Here is a 21618-nt window from a genome sequence, read left to right as displayed (position 1 = left end):
CCCACGGGGATCCCGTGGGTTCCCTCTTCGAGTTGCAGGGATCCCCTCGTGGTCTCAGAGATCCCATGGGATTGGAGGCAGCTTGAGCCGAGGGGCTCGTCTTCTTTTCCTGCCCTCCATCTGACTCCACTATGCAGCGTGCAGCACTCCCAGCATGCCACGCTTAGCTGACCTGGAAATCTTCCCCCATCAGAGCTGACGTTGGAGGGAAGGCTTCATGTCAGCCACATGCAGCGTGCAGGGCCCGCTGCCCTGAAAGAAGTGCAGCTCTGATGTCAGGAGAGGTACAGTTTTGCGGGAGGGGACAGAAAAGGAGGGAGGGAGCGAACGGGTACGCACTCACGTGTTGTAACTAGGAGGAAGCCTGTTGGGAAATAGGAGGGGCCCAAACGCGAAACCCAGAAGGGAGGGAGGGAGTGAGTTTTTGGTCACAGAAGGCATAAACTTGGGAGAGAGGATGGAGGAAGGGAGGGAAAGAGAAGTTGAGGTGGGTGAGGGAATAGAAAGAGAATTGGACGTGAATGTGTCAGTGAGAGGGAAAGAGATAGTGTACATGGGGAATGGAAGAAAGAGGAGAATTTTGGGTCATAGAGATGGAGTGAGGTACAGATGATATGGAAGAGAAAGATGAGAGGTGGAAAGGGAACAATGGGACAGATTGAAAGGGATGCAAGAGGGAGGAATGTTGGACATAGTGGTGAAGGGAATGGAGGGAGAAGCATGGCATGGTGCTGAAGAGAGGTAATAGAAGGAGAAATGTTGGGCATGGGGCTGGTGAGCAGGGGCGAAAGATGATGCACATGGTCTGGGGGATGAGAGAGAGATAAATGCTGGACCATGGTAGGAGGAACCAATGGACAGAGACAACAAAAGTAAAAAATGGAATTTATTGACTAAAATATGTTAGCTTTGGGAAATGTATATAGCAGACACCATTGTATTGTGTTCAAAAGAAAATGAAATACATTTCTGGTTTTATTTCTACACTGTTGAAGTACTTGCTGACCCTTACTGTGGCTGGTGAGGATCCCCAAGCACTGCCAGCAGAGGACCTCTTCTAGAGATGGCCAGAACTTCCCTCCACCAAGCGCAGCAGTCGCTGGCAGCATCCAAGAGCCACTGAGCTGCCAGCATCTGTGACTCAGGGACGCTACTGCTGTCTGCCAAGATTGGCAAAAGGACCCCCGGCCAACTGCAGAGGAAGTCCTCAGCTGACAACTTGGAGGTGCTCATCTGAGGAGTATTTATATTTTATATTTACATTAGAGGCTCTGGTAGAAACTTGTTTACAAAGCATGTATTCTTCCCAATTAATATTTCCAAATTAATAAAGTGTCAATTAAATGAAATAACTACAGTCAAACCTCGGTTTGCGAGTGTTTTGCAAAACGAGCAAAACACTCCCGCAAACCTTAACTTGTAAAACGAGCTCTCAGCTATGGTGGCCCAGGGGTGGGTACATGCTTGTGGGTGCTTCAGTCCTTTCAGTGTGGTGGCTTCCTTCTCTCAGGGTCCCCGTGTGGCTGCCCGCCCATTTCGGCCGATGCCTCTGCCGTCCACCAGCGCCTCCCGGCTTCCGATTCAAGCTGGCCGCCATCCTGCAGAAGCATGCAGAGGACCTCTCAACTCCCGAGTCAAGCCGGCTGCCGCTCTAACATGCGCACCACGTACAAGCATGCAGGACGTTATGCGTGCTTGTACGTGGTGCATGTGTTGTTGGAGTGACACTCCCCGACAACGATCCAGACAGGAGGGAGCTCAACCCCTCCTGCATGGTGACATGCCCCCTCCCCCCAACAACGATCCTGGCAGGAGGGAGCCCAAGCCCTCCTGCCCCAGCACTCTCTCTATCCCCGAAAATGATCCGGGCAGGAAGGAGCTCAACCCCTCCTGCCCAGCGACAACCCCCCTCCCCCCGACAATGATCCAGGTAGGAGGGAGCCCAAGTCCTCCTGCCCCAGCGCCCCCCTACCCCCGACAATGATATTGGCAGGAGGGAGTCCAAGCCCTCCTGCCCGGCAACACCCCCCCTCCCCCGACAACAATCCGGGCATAAGGGAGCCCAAGCCTTCCTGTCCGGTGACATCCCCCTCGATAAGATCGGGCAGGAGGGAGCTCAACCCCTCCTGCCTGGCGACATCCCCCCTGACAATGATCCGGGCAGGAGGGAGCCCAAGCCCTCCTGCCCAGGTGACACCCCCCATTGATAAGATCGGGCTGGAGGGGGCCCAACCCTTCATGCCCAGGTGACCCTCCACCCCCAATAAGATCCGGGCAGGAGGGATCCCAGGTCCTCCTGCCCCGATGCAGCCCCCCCCACCCCCCTAGCCCCAAATTGGCCTCCAAACACCTCCCCCCACCCGCTGACCCCATGACACCCCACCCCCGACACCCCCCGTACCTGTAAACAAGTTGGACGGATGGGTTCCAAGCCCGTCCGTCCGGCAGGTCCACCATCCTCAGAATGGTGGGCCTTAGGGCCTGATTGGCCCGCCTCAAACCCTACCCATAGCTGGGGACTGAGGCGCCTGGGTCAACCGGAATCGGCCCAGTAGCCTTAGGCCCAACCCAGCCCATGTGCCTTAAGGCCCCGCCCACAGGAGGGGCCTAAAGCTAATGGGCCGATTCCTGTTGGCCTAGGTGCCTCAGGCCCCACCTCTGGGCAGGGCTTGAGGCTCCTGGGCCAATCAGACCCTAAGGCCTACCATTCTGAGGACTTGGGACCCGTCCGTCAGGCCACCTTGTTTACAGGTACGGTGGGGTGTTGGGGGTGGGAGTATCACGGGTTTGGCGGGGGGTCTCAAGGGTCAGTGGGTGGGGGACGTGTTCGTCTGGCCGATCGTGGGGGGGCTGCATCGGATCAGGTGGGCCTGGGATCCCTCCTGCCCGGATCTTAGTGAGGGTGGGGGTTAGGGGGGTCACCATGCAGGAGGGGTTGGGCTCCCTCCTGTCCGATTTTGTTGAGGGGGTGTCTCCTGAGCAGGAGGGCTTGGGCTCCCTCCTGCCCGGATCGTTGTCGGTGGGGTGTCGCCGGGCATGAGGGGTTGAGCTGCCTCCTGCCTAATCTTATCGAGGGGGGGTGTCGCTGGGCAGGAGCGCTTAGGCTCCCTGCTACCCAGATCGTTGTTGGGGGGGAGTGTCGCGGGGCAAGAGGGGTTTAGCTTTCTCCTGCCCAGATCGTGTTGGGGGAGGGGTGGTATCGCTATTGCGGCAGGGGAGATGAGGCATTTCTCTTTCTGCGATGGTTGCAGTGGTGGGTGGGTAGGTTGCTGAGTCGCTGAGCTGATCGTGCCAGCCGCCATCAGCTCAGCGGGCCCTTTTTCGGCACTTATATCTGTTTTGACTTGGTCTAAGTCAAAACGTATAAGTACTGACTAGGCAACCTGCCTAAACTTTTGATTATACCTGCTGTACGCCTATGTCTAGGTTGGCCCAACTCCTGCCCTTTCCCCTCCTCTAAAAACGCCTCTTTTCGCTCTATACATTTAGAGGCAGGGGAAAGGCCTAAGCTGGTTTTAGATACGTCTAAAACCAGCTTTGGTTATGGGTACTTAGACGATCAGGCTTTTTGATCATCCAAGTACCTATTTAGGCCTCTTTTTAGACTTTTTTTTTTTTTTTATTATGAGCCCCTTTAGCTTTTGCTGATGATATGTTCTTGATCCTTACCCAACCGGAGGTCTCTTTACCATTTGCGTTAGATCTCATCTCTGAGTTCGGGTTTTACTCTGGCCTTTCTCTCTGTCCTGAGGTGCGCGCCACTTGGTGAGGTAATTTTCCCTTGAAATGTGCTGAGTCCTCATTGAAATATTTGGGGGTGCTTATTCCACTTGATTTATCTCGGTTGTATTTTTTGAATGTGGAGCCGCTCTTCCAGGCTCTTTTTAATAAACTGCAGTTGTGGGGAGGCCTTCCGTTCTCACTTCTTGAGCGGGTGAGCCTCTATAATATGCTTGTTGGCTGTATGTTTTTCAGGTGCTCCTTCTCTATTTGTCTTCATAGGATGAACGACGGTTTGAACACTTGGTCCAGTGGTTTCTTTAGGCGGGTAGACGGTAGCTCCCCGGTATAAGGGGGGCCTTGGGTTGTTGAATCTCCGTTTTTTGACTATTATTTGTGTCATGCGCCACATTAATGATTTTTTGGGGGGTTCTTCTACTTTTACTAACACCTCTTTTGAACTTTCATGTTTTACCACTACTCACTTTAGTGCGTATCCTCACTCTGTCCCTTCCACTCAGCTAGGCTCCTTCCTCGCTCAGTTTTACACCTTTCTTTACGGCGGGTCTGGCACTAGGTCTGCAAGTTTCACTCTGTCAGTCCTACTGTTTCCCCCTTTTTACCTATTCGCTTTAATGGTCATTTTCTTCCTGGGGTTGATGGGGCCAGTTTTGTTGGTGGGAAGCAAAGGGGATTTGTCCTATTATTCAGTCTTATTGGGACTCTTTGTTTCTTTTTGTGGAGCGTCTTTGGGACATTACTATTCAACGTTCCCAACTTTTCTTATTTGGTGCTCCCTTGCATTGCTTCCCTCACAGAAGGAGGGCTGCTACATTTCTCAAGTGGGCAGTCCTCGTTGCTCTGAAATACATCCTGCTCAAATGGCTTGAGGTGGAGGCTCCGGACTATTCCCTATGGAGGTGTTGCTTGATCACGCTTCTGATGTGGGAACGTAGAGACTTTTCTTCTCTGCAGGGACGATTTTTTCAACGCATCTGGGAGCCGTTTTGGAACACTATGACCCCCATGGCTCGCAGCCGCTTATTGAACTGTTGATGTGCGATTTTTTTTTTTTTTTGTGCCTTTTGTGTTCATTGCCTTTGGCAGAGTCCTTGTCTATGCTGTCTCCTATGGTCCACATTGTGGCCTGTAGCTTGGAGGAGGACTGAGGTGGGGGGGGGGGTTGGGAGGGCAGGGGGGGAGTTGCTGTGTTGTGGTTTTGTTTTTCAAAATTGTGAGCTTTTCTATTGCTTTGTTATGCTGTATCTTTCTTTTTCTTTGACGAGCTCAATAAATATATTTGATGACATAAGAACATAAGAATTGCCATAGTGGGACAGACCGAAGGTCCATCAAGCCCACTATCCTGTTTCCAACAGTGGCCAACCCAGGTCCCAAGTACCTAGCAAGATCCCAAGTAGTAAAACAGATTTTATGCTGCTTATCCTTGGAATAAGCAGTGGATTTTCCCAAGCCATCTCAACAATGGCCTATGGACTTCTCTTTTAGGAAATTATCTAAACATTTTTTTAAACCCTGCTAAGCTAACATTCACTGGCAGCTAATTCCAGAATTTAATTACACGTGTGAAGAAATATTTTCTCCGGTTTGTTTTAAATCTACTACTTAGTAGCTTTACTGCACATCCCCTAGTCCAGGGGTAGGCAACTCCAGTCCTCGAGGGCCAGAATCCAGTCAGGTTTTCAGGATTTCCCCAATGAATATGCATGAGATCTATTTGCATGCACTGCCTCCAATGCATATTCATTGGGGAAATCCTGACGACCAGATTGGATTCCGGCCCTCAAAGACCAGAGTTGCCCACCCCTGCCCTAGTCCTAGTATTATTGGAAAGTGAACAAGCACTTCACATCTACCCTTTCCACTCCACTCATTATTTTATAGACCTCTATCATATCACCCCGAGCCATCTCTTCTCTAAGCTGGAGAGCTCTAGCCACTTTAGACTTTCCTCATAGGGAAGTTGTTGCATCCCTTTTATCATTTTTGTTGCCTTTCCCTGTACCTTTAATAATTCTGCTATATATTTTTTGAGATTTAGCAACACATAGTATTCTTTGAAACAATACACTGATTTTAGGACTTTCTGATTCAACAGATATCCAAACAAGAACAGATATCTATTAAGTTGCTTCACCTCTATTGCCACAGGTACAGCTTAGATTGTGAGCCTACTTGGGCAGGCAAATAACAAATGTACCTGAATGTAACCTACCTTGAGTTTTGATTTAGAAAAGACAAAAAAAAAACCAACCTCATATTCAGATCCAAGGATTGAAACCACTGTAAAGCCAGAGGCATATGGCATAATATGTACCTTCCAATACCTCCCCACAGAATAGTACCAGAAGCACTCTTAAAACATGACACCTGGTGCAAAACCCTGGTCATCCTGCCCTAGTTGGAACCCTGAATGACATTGAGGATAGCAGATAAATCAAATAATGTAGCACAGCAATGGGGAAAGAATGGTATTGTAATTGACCACACCATTAAAAACCAATTAGAAGACAGTTTTTTAATAATAATTAAAGTTGTGCATTGATATTCGTGTGACAACTGATAATACCTAAGTCCAGGCACCCTCTCATGCCTACCTTAAAAGTAGGTATGGTTAGGAACTGAGAATATCCATAGTAAACTTAGGTGTTGCTAGGTGTACAAGATAGATGCAGGTAAGTTAGGCCAAGTAAAACCTGGCCTAATATACTGGGCCTACCTCAATGATGCCTAGCGACACCTAAGGATGCCTAGGTGCCACTAGGCGTGATTCTATAAAGCAGGGGTGCCCAACGCGTCGATCGCGATCGACCAGTAGCTCAGGAAGGCAACTCGAGTCGATCGCACTCGTGTTGCCGTCCTGATCTACGATTTCAGCCCCTAGCGAACTTATGCTCCGGGCTCTAACGTGTGCGTGCAGGCTTCTCTTCTCTTCCCTCCGAAACCGGAAGTTATGCCCGGGGAGTGGGAGGGGGGGAGAAGGGAAGCCTGCACGCACATGTTGAGAGCCCTGAAGCAAGCGTTCGCTACGGGCTAATGCAGGAGACATGTTAGTGAAGCATTTCCTCTTCTTGCTGCCGGGTCCTGCCTACTTTCTGTTTCCGCGAAGGCAGGACCCGGCAGCATTTCCCCCAACAGTTCCTCGCGATGCTGGTCGGCCGAAGCAGGGAGAGGTTGGGGCGTCGTCGGCTTTTGGGCGTGTTATTGGCGTCGGCTTTCGGGCCTGTTATTGGTGGCGGTTTGGGTCCTGGTCCCCGATGGCAGTTTGGGTCCCCGATGGCAGTGGCAGTGTCTTGGGGGAGGGCAGGGAGAAAGAAAGAAAGAAAAAGGGCAGGCAGGGAGACAGAAGGAAAGAAGAGAAACAGAAAAAAAGGAAAGGGAGGCAGAGAGAAAGAAAGGGCAGGGAGAGAGGAAGGAAAAGTTGGGGGAGGGAATGAGGTGTGGAGGAGAGGAAGCATACAGGCTGAAAGAAGGGAAGAAAGACTGGATGCACAGTCAGAAGAAGAAAGTGCAACCAGAGACTCATGAAATCACCAGACAAGGTAGGAAAAATGATTTTATTTTAAATTTAGTGATCGAAATGTGTCTCAATTTATATCTGCTGTCTATATTTTACACTAAGGTCCCCTTTTACTAAACCGCAATAGAGTTTTTTAGCGCAGGGAGCCTATGAGTGTCGAGAGCAGCGCTGGGCATTCAGCGCAGCTCCCTGCGCTCTAAAAACTGCTATCGTGGTTTAGTAAAAAGGGAGGGGGTGGGTATTTGTCTTTTTTTGTATGGTTGTTATTGTTACTGAGGTGACAGTGCATAGAGTCATCTGCTTTGACCTCTTTGAAAAACCCTGGAATAGGAATGATAATTAACATTTTCTATGCGTACAGTGTGCGTTGTGTTTTTTTAAAATTTTATTGTTGGTAGATCATTTTGACTTGGTCATTTTAAAAGTAGCTCGCAAGCCCAAAAAGTGTGGGCACCCCTGCTATAAAGGATGCCTAGTGGTTGATTGACAGTTGCATGGGCCTACAATTTAGGTGCCATTTATAGAATCAAGCCCAATGTGTCCTCTGGAGATGCAACTGCTGGAGAGTTTACCCTTAACAAGAAAGATGGGGGATATCCTTGAAATAACTTTAAGCCCAAGGAGAGAAGGCAACCTTGACCTCCAACACAGGTATTTGCTTCCCTCATGACATCTCTAGCTCCCAGCTCCCCCATCTATCTCCTCCCTGGGCCCGGCCACTGTAATTTAATCTTCGGGCAGCCGACAGCAGCAACAAGATTAGCCCCAGAAGCCACCTCTCTGCAGCGACTTTCTGTTCCCATGTAGGTGGGACCTGCAGAGAAGCTGCTTTTGGGACAGGCCAATGGCAGCAGACTCACCTTGTTGTTGCTGCTGCTGCTAGCTGTCTGAAGATTAAATTACAGCGGCCGGGCCCAGGGAGAAGGTAGGTGAGGAAGTCGAAAGAACAGGCTATAGGGCTACCATATGGCTCCAAGAAAAAGATGATGAATTGAGATATAAGAACATAAGAATAACCTTACTAGGTCAGACCAACAGTCCATCAATCCCAGCAGCCCATTCTCATGGTGGCCAATTCAGATCACTGGCCAAAATCCAAAGAGTAGCAACTTTCCATGCTACCGATCCAAGGCAAGCAATTGCTTCCCCCATGTCTTTCTCAATAACAGACTATGGACTTTTCCTCCAGGAAATTGTCCAAACCTTCCTTAAAACCAGCTACGCTATCCACTCTTACCACAACATCTAGCAATGTGTTCCAGAGCTTAACTATTCTTTGAGTGAAAAAAATATTTCCTCCTATTGGTTTTAAAAGTATTTCCCTGTAACCTCATTGAGTGTTCCCTAGTCTTTGTAATTTATGATGAAGTGAAAAATTGATCCACTTGTACCCATTCTACTCCACTCAGAATTTTGTAGACTTCAATCATATCTCCCCTCAGACGTCTCTTTTCCAAGCTGAAGAGCCCTAATCTTTTCAGTCTTTCCTCATATGAGAGAAGTTCCAATCCCTTTATCATCTTGGTCGCAATGGAAGTAAAACTCGGATGTCTCAATCCGTCCTCCTTTTTCTGGATCCATATGGTAACCATAGCTGGCTAAATCAGGACAGACTTCCCCAATTTAAAAAAAAATGTCTGAGTATCTGAACAGTCCTCTAAAAAGAGGACATTCTGGGTTTCCTGGACATCTGGTAAACCTATTCCTGGCTAATGTATTGTCTTATCAGTTTAAAACCTATGAGACCCAGATTAATTGTTTAACAGATTCCATAAAAGATCTGAGTTCTAAAATATCGTCCTTGGAAGGAAAAAGTTATGGTTATGCCCTGAAAATGGACAAAATTGAATTATCTGATTCAGCAATCATTAAAGATAATATGGCTATTGCAAGGAAACTGGACAATATGGAAAACCTCTCTCAAACTAGAAATCTTTGGTTTGTTAGTTTTCCAAGGGTGGCTGGTATGCAGCCTAAGGCTACCTTTGACAAATATACAATAAAAGCTGAAATTAACTGAAGAAGACTTTCCTCAAGTCTCTAAGGCCCTGATTCTAAATATGACACCTACATTAGGCACCACTAGGTGCTCTAATTGCAGCCACCTAGTTCAGGATATGCACAAAAGTTGTTTTTAATTGGTTTAATCAGCTTGGTAATTGACCATGCTGGTTTTCAACCAATCAAAAATAAAATTAAACAATTTAAGAGTTTGGTGTCAACCTCTTAGGACACCTAGCAATGCCAATACCTATCTGAAAAAGTAGGTGTGGTTAAGGGCGGAGAATACATGTAGTTGAGTTAGGCATCGCAAGGCATCTGATTTAGGTCCAATGACCTAATGGAGTAGTGCCTACCTTTAGGATACCTAGAGACAACTAAGTCCACTAAGGCGCCGCTAGGTATGATTCTAAATGGCACCTAGCGATTGATAGAAAACCATGCCAAGTGGTGCCTACAATGTAGGCACTGCTAGGCGCCATTTATAGAATCAGGCCCTAAGTGCTTTTATATTTCAATGACTTCATCTGAAGTTTCAGAAGCTTTAGAAAGCCCACTGGTACCAGTGAATAGTGTTCTTCAACTGCTGGTCCGCGGTACGATCGATACAGCGTTATCTTCGGACTGGCTCCCTCTTCCTCACTGACACAATGCAGAAAGCCACGGGCAGCAGCTCCTACACGCGTCCTATGCTTGAACCGGAAGCCTTCTTTCTGACGTCGCAATGTCAGAGGGAAGGCTTCCAGATCAGGCGGGGGACGTGTGTGAGGTGCCGCTACCCATGGCTTTGTGCACTGCGTCAGTGAAGGAGCCAGCCCGAAGATAACACCAAGGGCAGTATAAAACGGCCAGGCAGGAGCAGGCCAGAAGTTAAGGCACAGCATGGAGGGAGGGAGACAACAAAGGAAGGAGGAATTATTTTAGTTTTGAATTCAGTGATTGATTTACATCTGCTGTCTGCATTTTGCACTATTCAGGAAGAAATGCATTTGTTTCTTTTTCTCTGGGGTTGTACTATATATATTAGTACTTTTAGGGTTTCGTTTGTATATATTAGTACTTTTAGCTTTTGGTCCCGCATTTGCATAGGGGTTATCTGTGTTCTGGTAGGAATGAATGTTGAAAAGCATAAGTGTGTTTTGTGTAGTTTAATTTTGTGGTTAACCATTATGTCTAATAAGATTATATTGTGTGTGTGTGTGTATATATATATGAAAAATGAATGGAAAAAAATGGTGTTTCAATTAGTACTATTATTGGGGTGGGGTCTAGGGCGGAGATTGGGTGGGATCTGGCCCACGACTTAGCCCAGTATTCTTCAACTACCGACCCACAAAATAATTATTTTATTTCCACTGGTGTCAAAAGGTTGAAGAACACTGGTCTAGAATATTCTTCTACAAAGTCAATTGGAAATGTAAAAATTTTATTCCATTTCTATTAATGTAAGACTGTAATAAACTCCATCAAAGCCATTGGCTTAAAAAAGAGGCAGCATACTGTGTTGGGTCTTCTCTCTGGTCAAAGGCTACCACTGCCTCTTGACTACTGGCCTCCGCCTGAGACCCTGAATCTTCCTATATTGAAGGTGCACTCTGGAGCAGTAAGGTATTGACTCTGAACCCCAGCCCTCCTAGTTCATCTTTGATTGAACCTCTGGGTCTTGTCCATGTCCCTTCTTTGAGAACAGCATACTCAGTGAGGGTAAATCCCCCTGGGCAACCACCAGTGTAGGTAGACCCTGACAAATCCAAAAGGTTTTCCACAACAAACTTACCAAATCAAGAGCAATTCCCTGAACAGGATGCCTTGTCTTCTCATGGGCCGTGAGGCGTCCACACATTTGCGCTTTGCCATGTCGTTATCCAAGGGCTCAAGGAGGTAGTTTTTTTGCCCCAAAACACAAGCTAGCTGTGACTCCCCAGCCCTAGAGGGTAAAGAGGGGGCTAAGCCCATTGCTCCTGTCTCCCCTCACATGCCCTATGGCACGTGGCACACAGCCATCCTTAGCCAGCCATTCAGCACAAAGCTGGCATGAATCAGGGGTAAAACAGTCTGAGGAGTCCATCTCAATTGATTTTAAGCTAAATCAAATTGGGAAATCCAAGATGGCCACCGCAGCAGCATGGTAGCACAAAATAAAAAACCCAAAACAGCCCAGGAGAGCAGTATAAATGTTCACAAAATTCAGGGAATGGTTTTTTGGCAGTTGGGGACCATAAACCAAGCCCCTGCAGCCCCAAAACAACATTTTTCAGAATCCCCCCTCCCCCGATTCTCCCATAGGCTATAATAGTCTGTATTCACCATTCTCTGTTGGTGCTTTTCCTGCTTCAGCTCACACTGCAGCTGGATAATAGGGAAGACTCCTGCCTTAGACAAGCATGTATAAGGGTCCTAATACTGCAATTGTTGGGCTGCCAGTCAGACCAAAGCCAGACTGAGACCTCAGTTCCACATGCATCTTCAAGGGGAGGGAAACACAGACGGCACCCGCTATAGCCCATGAGATCGCCACAGGGTCAACATGCCTGTGCTCAAGTTCTGGAATGACCAGGAGTGAGCCTTTCTACCAGGGGAAAAGTCCCCAAGCTTCACAGATATAATGCAGACTGGCTAAACAAGTTCCCTCTAAAAGGGTTGTCCTACTAACTACAGACTTCTTCTCATATAGCCTGTGTCTTCTATCAGGCAGAGCTGCCCCAGGGCTGCTGGGGACCTCTTTTTGGAAGCACCAAAAAGCTTCCAAATCTTAATAAAACCACATAGATTTGTTGTAACCTGTATAGATTTTAAGATATGCGGGATATAAATGTTTTAAATAAATATAAAAAGAATAAAGTACACTCAGAGTGTGTAGAAGAAAAGACTGAGGAGCTACAGTACAGCCCAGTGAGGAAGGAGGCAGAGCTGAAAAAGGAAGAGGGAGGAGAACCATTGCAACAAGTTCAATTTCAGGAAAGGGAACTATGATGCCATGAGACAAATGGTAAAGAGAAAACTCAGGGACAGTTCCAGAAAGGCACAGATGGTGAAGCAAGCCTGAACCTTATTCAAGGACACGGTAAACGAAGCGCAAAACCAGTATATACCCAGATTTAGAAAAGGGTGCAGAAAGAATTGAGCAAAAGACCCAGCATGGTTAACCAATGAAGTTAAGAAGGTGATAGGAGACAAGAAAAAATCTTTCAGGACGTGGAAAAAGGATAAAACCAAGGAAAATTGGGAAAAGCACAGGAAGCATCAAAAAGAATGTCACCACGTGGTCAGAACAGCAAAGAAAGAGTATGACGAGAGACTTGCCAAGTAGGCACGGAATTTTAAACCATTCTTTCGATATGTGAAAGGAAAACAACCGGTGAGGGAGGAGGTGGGACCCCTGGATGAGGGAGACAGGAAGGGAGTGGTAATGGAGGAAAAGGAGATGGCAGACAGATTAAATACGTTCTTCTCATCAGTCTTCACAAAAGAGGACACATCCAACGTGCCGGAATCGGAAAAATTATTCAAGGGGGATCAAGAGGAAAAATTATCGTGCATGGAAGTAAGCCTTGAAGACATACTCAAATAGATAGATAGACTAAAAACTGACAAATCTCTGGGCCCAGATGGAATCCACCTGAGAATACTAAAGGAGCTTAGAGACAAAATAGCGGAGTTACTACAGCAGATTTGCAACCTATCCTTAAAAACAGGGGTAATCCCGGAAGACTGGAGGATAGCGAATGTTACACCTATCTTCAAGAAAGGATCCAGAGGTGACCCAGGGAATTATAGACCGGTCAGCTTAACCTCAGTTCCGGGGAAGATGGCCGAATTATTCATCAAGGACAGTATCAATGAGCATATAGAAAGAAATAAGCTGATGAGAGCAAGCCAGCATGGTTTCTGTAATGGAAGATCATGCCAAACGAACCTACTGCACTTCTTTGAGGGGATAAGCGAACAATTGGACAAAGGTGACCCCATAGACATAGTATACCTGGACTTCAGAAAGCCTTCGACAAGGTACCTCACAAGTGCCTACTAAGGAAACTGTGGAACCACGGGGTGGAAGGGGACATACACAGATGGATCAGAAACTGGCTGGCGGACAGGAAACAGAGGGTAGGAGTAAAGGGACACTATTCTGACTGGAAAGGAGTCACGAGTGGCGTCCCACAAGGGTCAGTGCTGGGACCACTGCTGTTCAATATATTTATTAATGACCTGGAAACAGGGACGAAGTTATAAAATTTGCGGATGACACAAAACTCTCCGGTACGGTTAGATCTGTTGAGGGATATAAGGAACTTCAAAGGGACCTGAACAAACTGAGTGAGTGGGCAAATAAATGGCAGATGAGCTTCAATGTAGAGAAATGTAAAGTCATGCACATAGGGAAAGGAAACCCGATGTACAACTACACAATGGGGAGGGGATGATATTGGGGGAAGGCAACCTAGAAAAGGACTTGGGGGTTTTGGTGGATAAAACAATGAAACCAGCGGCACAATACTCAGCTGCCTCAAAAAAGGCGAACAGAATGTTGGGCATTATCAAAAAAGGTATCACTACCAGAACCAAGGAGGTTATCCTCCCGCTGTATAGGGCAATGGTGCGACCGCATCTGGAGTACTGCGTTCAATACTGGTCGCCGTACCTTAAAAAGGATATGGTGATACTTGAGAGGGTCCAGAGAAGAGCAACAAAAAATGATAAAGGGCATGGAGAACCTTCCATATGCTGAGAGGCTGGAGAAGCTGGGGCTCTTTTCCCTGGAAAAGCAGAGACTTAGAGGGGATATGATAGAAACTTACAAGATTATGAAGGGTATAGAGAAGGTATAGAGGGACAGATTCTTCAGACTGGCGGGGGCAACAAAAACTAGAGGGCACTCAAAAAAATTGAAGGGAGACAGATTCAGAACAAATGCTAGGAAGTTTTTCTTCACTCAGAGGGTGGTGGACACCTGGAATTCGCTTCCAGAAGAGGTGGTACAGCAGAGTATGATTTTGGGTTTTAAAATGGGATTGGACAAGTTCCTGAAGGAAAAGGGGATTGAAGGGTACAATTAGAGGGTTACTATACAGTACAAAATGCTTTGGAGCATTAGATCACTTATAGGTCATTGACCTGGGGGGCCGCCACAGGAGCGGACTGCTGGGCATGATGGGCCTGTGGGTCTGTCTCGGCAGAGGCGATGCTTATATTCTTATGCACACAAAATTAGCAAATTCTGCAAATTTATTTGTCAAAATTTAAACAATATTATTACTAATTATTATCCATATGCCATTTAAAACATTTAAAATAAAATGTTTTTCTTCTACCTTTGTTGTCTGGATGTTTTATTTTTCCATCATGTTGGTTCCAGTTTCTTTTTTCTGCTTTCCTGTCATCTGCTAATTCTCCTTCAAGTGGCTGCTATCCATTTGTCTTTTTTACTCTCTCCTGTCTATTCCTTTACTACACCTGCCTCATTCCTTTTTAGATCTTTTATGCCTCTTTCTTACCCTTCTCTTTTTCACTTTTCAGCTACCTATCAAATTTCCATCTCTCACATTCCCCATCTCATAACCCTCCATTCCCTTTCATCTTCAATGCACCTCAATTACCATATTTCTACACTCTGTTATATCTATCCTCTCATCCATTTCATTGCCACCCTCTCCTCCCTCTCAGGGTTCTACCATTCTCAGAATCTTCTTTTTTCCACCCTTATAGCACAGCATCTGCTCTCTCTTCTTTCCTTCCCCACCCTTGTAGCCTGACATCTCCCCATCTCTTCCCTGCTGCACTCTCCCCCATGGTCCAACATTTCTCCCACTCTCTTCCCTCACTCCTATTTTCAGGCATCTCTCCATTCTCTTGCTAGATCCAAAATCTCCCTCCTTCTCCCCCTCCACCTCCTGTGTATTTCTCTCTCCCTCTCATGTCCCACACCTCTCTCTCTCCTTTCCTTGTGCCCTGTTTCAGATCTCTCTATCCCCCTTCATGCATCATCTTTCCCTTCCTCCCCTCCATTATGTGCATTGTCTCCCTCTCCTTTACCTGTACCACCATCTTTCCTTCCTTTCCACCCCTTTCCTCCCCTCCCCCTGTGCCACCAACTTTCCTTCCCTTCACCCTCCCCTCTTCCCTTTGCCACCAGGTTGTCTTCCTCTTACCTCCCCCTGAGCCACCAACTTTCCTTTCTCTCACCCCTTCCCTCCCCCAGTGCCACCGACTTTCCTTCCTGAAGCTCCTTTTACCCCTTCCCTCCCCCTGTGCCACCAACTTTACTTCCTCTCCTCCCATGTACTCCAAGGCTTTTTCTTCAGGTCGCAGAATCGGCAGTGACTCTCACATGCTATCTGCCGCTAACCCGGAAGTCTCCCCTCTGCTGCAGAGAGATTTCTGGGTCTGTGGCAGGCAGCGTGTGGGAATTGCTAATGATACCATGACCCAAAGATGATGACATAGCAAAATTCAATGCTGACAGAGCCTGACACAGTAAGATTCTGAGCAGGAAAAGGAAATTCTGCGTGACTGTGCAATTCTGCGGAAATTCTGCATTGTGCAGTATGCAGAATTCTGCCAGGAGTAATCTAGAATGGAGAGAACTTTGTGATATATACAAGACTTTTCCTGTGGAGAAACACTATAAAAAGTGTGTGCCTCTTCCTCTGTTTTAAATGTATAAAGGTTCGCTTTGCAGTCTTGTAGCACGGAACAAAGCTATGCTTCTAAATAAAATATGTAACTAACTAATAACTAATGATAACTAATGATGAATTTACATAATCAGGAGTCTGTCAGCATAGCTATTGCTAGCATTCTTAGCTGGCAATACTAATGTCAGCGAAGGCCTATGGGAAATTATATCAATCTGACTCTGGATGCAGAATTCTGTGCTCCTGCACAGTATTCACATACATTAATCATTCAGCCAGACTGGATTGTTTATCAAGAAGATAGGCTGCTTGAATGGGACAAAGAAGCCAGAGACTAATCCCATCTACCATGCCTGCAAGTATCACACCCTCCTTATTAATTAAATTAACCATTGTTTCAAACAGTTTACAAATTCTAAACAGAAAGATACTGGGACATACAATAGTTTCTATACACAGAATAAGATTCCAAGCTTTAAAAGCCTCCTTTCTGCAACACATCTGCAGCTCTAGCTCTCTCTCTTTCTCTGTCTATCCTTCTCTTTATCTATGGAATACGAAGCTTGGACCATAACCCCATCCCCCTTTTTCTCTCTCTCTGCCTCTCCTTAGAACTTCAGGCTTCTATGTCTCTCTTTTCCTCTAAATTCTGTAAGGCAGGGAAACTGCATTGCTCTCTCATAAATTGTAATGCTTAATTGTTGTAATGCCTATGAATACTACTTTTCTGTAAGCCTATTTCTATAATATATTCTTTATGCATTCACCTCTGGCTGTGCCTCTTTGATTCTACTTCCTGGTGAATCATCTGTGAGGGAACTGAACCTGGGACCTGGCGTTTGTAAGGGTGCCTCTCAAGTGACCCCCACCAACCATACATTGTGGGGGCCACTAACAAACCTGACAGAGTCCAATGCCTAGGAGTTCCAGATAGAAATGTTAAGGAGAGAGCCTTACAAAGCTACAATAAATGTTGCAATCACTAAATTCAGGTTGTTGTCTGAAAGCAGCACTGAAAACACAGTTATTCTACAAATCAATGTAACCACTGACCTCAGACTTGCTCTTCTCAGCAATATTTGAATGAAACGATTTTGATGGGAAATAACGCAATAAGGACACAGACAGGGCCGACAGTCCTTCATCGTTCAGCTTATTCACATTAGCTCCATTATCAAGAAGAAGATTGATGATATTATAATGGCAATTAGCCTGAAATGAAAGCAGTATTAATTAATAACACACAACAATCTTTACTTTCCTTACTTTCCTTTCCTTAGTTTCTCATCTACTGAAAATGAAAGAACTGGAGACCACGAGGAGGGGATGCGCCCTCTAGTGGAGCAGGAAGGCACACATGCGTGGTGCAGCACAGCAAACTTGAATCTTCAATCAAGTTTGCTTGAAAAGCTGTCCGTGTCGGGGCTCCGTAGATGATGTCACCCACATGTGAGAATATCATGCCTGCTTGTCCTGGGATAAAAGGAATATTCAGCTCTGTTCCAGAAATGGAAGCATGAACTAATGGTGCTGCAGGCGAAGTGGTAGTTGGGTGAAAAAAACTGTCATCCATAATTCCTCTGAAACCATCTGGGGCAACACTAGCAGGTTGACCTGGGACAGCACCAACAGGCTGATGGCCACCTGTACTGTCCAAGAAGTCACAGGAGAGATGACAAACAGAAACCTGTGCAACAGCCCCTCTAGTTCTCAATAGCTTCCCCAAGAAGCACTGATACAGGGTGTGGGTGAGCCAAGCATAGAAACTGGCACTTCTATTCAGACCCACTAACAGTCAAATCTGACCCTAAAACCACTAAGTTGTATTGGCAACATGGAACACTTGCAAACCTCTTGCTCTACTTGGAGGGTGTGACTGGGACACATGCTCTTTATAGAATCATGTCTAGTGCCAATTCTTGCACCAAAACTTTGGGCACCAGACTTACACCTGCTGAAATCTGGTGCACTGAGCAGTATTTTGTAACAATACATGCAACTTTTCAGAACACACCTGACACACCCATGCCTATCCCATTGACATACTCCTTTTTTCAGTTACACACTATTAGAGTTAGGTGCCATGCCTTATAGGATAACATGCAGCTAGATGGACTCACAGATTTTAATGATTGCCAATTATCAATAACTGGTGTTAGTACTGAATTACTGACATTAATTGGCTCATTAGCCAATTAATTAGCACGTGAATCTTAGGAGCATGTGCAAATCCAAGCACCATTTATAGAAACCAGGGATATATAAATGTTCAAAGTTACTGTATATTTACATGATATACCACCTTATAAGTCAGGCCATTCAAATGGTTTACAATAAAACTATTAAAAGAAAAAGAAAGAAACTCCAACACAACAGGAAAGAAAAGAGAATACCATTTCATCAGAAGTCTGACAGGTTTCAGACCCACTGTCCCATAACCTACAAAGCAAGCTGAGAGGTACAAGGGAAAACAATCACACTGTAAAAGTTTTCCTAATTATGCACATTTTTAACCTTACCCTCTCTTCTATGAAACCGCGCAGTTTGTCCAGGTTTTGAAAAACGATGTGAGCTCGGGGCCGCATCTGGAGGGCATCTGTGCATGCGTGGATGTTACACGATGACATCACACACATTTGCATCACATCATCGCGTCACATCCGCATATGCATAGATGCCTTTCAGATGCATCCCCAAACAGACAAGGTTTGTGTGGAGCTGGGGTTGGGGAGAGGAATGGGCAGAATGGGATGGGGCTGTGGGAGGGCTGGGCTGGGGCCACATGGCCTCTTTTTCTCAACATAGTAATCTGGTGACCCTAATCCTAGGAGACATCTGAATGCCGGTCCAATGGCAACTGGGTTTTCACTGAATAGCTACGCAAGTAGGCTCTAGCTTTGGATAACAGTTGCATAGGTAAATGAAGAGGAAATGCAGGAATAAATTACCTCACATGACCAGGAAAGCCAGGAAAATGCACCTTCTCTGAGCAGCCCAGATTCAGAATAGTATTGCCAGCTCTTCTGCCCAGCCTTTATTTATAGGGTTTTAATTCCATATACATCACCTAGACTCTTGTGGTCAAGTGACCAAAATTTGTTGGTCATCCCTTCTCTTAAAGTTATTAATACGCGGCGACAGACTATTTTTTCTGTTACGGCTCCCCAATCCTGGAATTCTCTTCCAATTCATCTGAGAGATGAAAAGAATCATGAAAAATTTAAGAGCAAACTAAAGAGTCTTCATTTTCAAGATGCATTCAATGTTTAATTGAACTGCTTTTGGTTCTTAATCCATTTTTAACTACTTTGATTGTTTTTTATTCCCTTGCCTATTGTTTTTAACCTTAATTGTTCTACTTTTATAGCTAGATTGTATTTCATCCCAAGTTTTCCCTATGTTTTTATTAATGTACGTGTAATTTAATTTATTATTATGTATTAGTAGCTATGAAACTTGTCGTTTATGTTTGTAATTTTATTTACTACAATGTATTAGTAGTTATGGTACATCTCTTTTATGTTTGTCTTCCTATATTTTGTAATTTTTATCACTTTGTACATCGCTTAGAATTCAGAATAAGCGATTAATCAAATGTTATAATAAACTTGATGATAAACTTGATTCTCTGAGCACAGGACCTGAGTACTTCTAATCACATGACCTGAAAAAGCCAAGAAAATGCACCTTCTCTTTGCAGCCCAGATTCAGAATAGGATTGCTAGTCCTTCCCTCCCCACCTCCCTTTCTGAGCATAGGACTGGAGTGCTTCTAGTCACATGACCAGAAAAAAACAACAGGAAAATATACCTTCGCTGAGCAGCCCATATTCAGAATAGGATTGCCAACCCCCCCCCATGAGCATAGGACTTGAGTGCTTCTAATCACATGGCCAGGTGTTTAAAAGTTTCTTGCTGCCTCAGATATTTCTTTCTTGCACAGAAATAGTTTCACCCTTCTTTGGCCCTGCTATCCTATAGCCATGCCCTTTGTGCGAGGACTCTTCCTGGTGAGTTTAATTTATCAATTTACTCTCCTTTTCTTCTTATGAGGGTAACCACCCATTGGCTCACATCACTTATACTACCATATATTACCCATAACAAACCTTTAGCTGTCCCTGTCAAAAAAAAATCTCCACTTACTAAATCTCCTACTTTCAAGCCTCTCACTGGCTCAGGGCCGCTATCAGGGCAGTACTACCAGTCCTGCATTCAGGGGCCCGGAGCTGACATGGGGACCGGGCTCCCCCAGGGTCCTAGGCCACAGTCTAGGGGGGGGGGGGGGCGGTCTGCCCCAGGTGGACAGGAGAGAGCTGGACGGGGGATCCGCGGAGTTCAATACATCTCGAGCCGCGAGGCTAGTCTTCTGTTCCTACCTGCCCTGCCGCTCACATATAGCCAATTGGAAGTGTTCCCCGATGTCAGCGCTGACATCGGAGGGAGGGCTTAATCAAAGCCTGCCCTCTGACGTCAGCGCTGACGTCGGAGAATACTTCCGGTCGGCTATTTGTGCGCGGCAGAGCAGGCAGGAAACAGGAGACAAGCCTCTCGGCTCGAGCTCCATTTTGCTGAGAAAGTTGCAAAGATGGGCTGGGAGGCAAACGCGGAACACAAAAGGGGGGAGGGAGTGCGTTTTGGACACAAGGCATGAACTTGGGAGAGAGGAAGGGAGAGAAAAAGATGCTGAGGTGGGGGATAGAATGGGTTTTTGGACACAGAAGGCATGGACTTGGGAGAGAGGAAGGGAGGGAAAGAGATGCTGAGGTGGGGGAGGGAATGTGTTTTTGGACACAGAAGGCATGGACTTGGGAGAGAGGAAGGGAGGGAAAGAGATGCTGAGGTGGGGGAGGGAATGTGTTTTTGGACACAGAAGGCATGGACTTGGGAGAGAGGAAGGGAGGGAAAGAGATGGTGAGGTGGGGGAGGGAATGGGTTTTTGGACACAGAAGGCATGGACTTGGGAAAGAGGAAGGGAGGGAAAGAGATGCTGAGGTGGGGGAGGGAATGGGTTTTTGGACACAGAAGGCATGGACTTGGGAGAGAGGAAGGGAGGGAAAGAGAGGCTGAGGTGGGGGAGGGAATGGGTTTTTGGACACAGAAGGCATGGACTTGGGAGAGAGGAAGGGAGGGAAAGAGATGCTGAGGTGGGGGAGGGAATGGGTTTTTGGACACAGAAGGCATGGACTTGGGAGAGAGGAAGGGAGGGAAAGAGATGCTGAGGTGGGGGAGGGAATGGGTTTTTGGACACAGAAGGCATGGACTTGGGAGAGAAGAAGAGAGGGAAAGAAATGCTGAGATGGGGGAGGGAATGGGTTTTTGGACACAGAAGGCATGGACTTGGGAGAGAGGAAGGGAGGGAAAGAGATGATTGTGTACACGGTGATAGAAGAAAGGAGAATTTTTGGTCATAGGGAGGGAGTGAGGTACAGATAGTGGCATACCAAGGTTGATGAGGTGGGGCGGTCCGCCCTGCCCCGCCCCGGGTTTACATCCCAGGGGGGTGCACAGCTGGCCACCCTCCAATGTTCTCCCTAGGCTGCAAACTGCGGCTCTTTAGCCACTTGAGTGCCACTGCCGCCATCGGGAACAGGCCGGCGCCAAGTTCTCCCTGCTTTTCCCTGTGGGGCTGACCAACTCTCGCCACTCGCGTCAATTCTGACGTCGGAGTGGACGTTCTGGGCCAGCCAATCGCTGCCTGGCTGGCCTAGAACGTTCTCTC

General features: G+C 46.5%; 1 protein-coding gene across 6 annotated transcripts in view; it reads right to left on the bottom strand.

The window, feature by feature from the left end:
* The window catches only part of ANKMY1 (ankyrin repeat and MYND domain containing 1), a 283242-nt gene that overhangs the window by 181239 nt on the left and 80385 nt on the right, over positions 1–21618 (bottom strand). For all 6 annotated transcript variants that reach the window (XM_033959160.1, XM_033959159.1, XM_033959163.1 and 3 more), the window contains one exon: positions 16951–17109. In XM_033959160.1, coding sequence (XP_033815051.1) covers positions 16951–17109 — 159 coding nt within the window. The remainder of the gene's footprint in view (positions 1–16950; positions 17110–21618) is intronic.

This window comes from Geotrypetes seraphini, chromosome 9 (genome assembly GCF_902459505.1).
Source record: "Geotrypetes seraphini chromosome 9, aGeoSer1.1, whole genome shotgun sequence".
In the NCBI taxonomy this organism is placed as follows: Eukaryota; Metazoa; Chordata; class Amphibia; order Gymnophiona; family Dermophiidae; genus Geotrypetes; species Geotrypetes seraphini.
The sequence above is the reverse complement of the archived record's forward strand: the minus strand, read 5'-3'. Positions and strand labels throughout refer to the sequence as shown.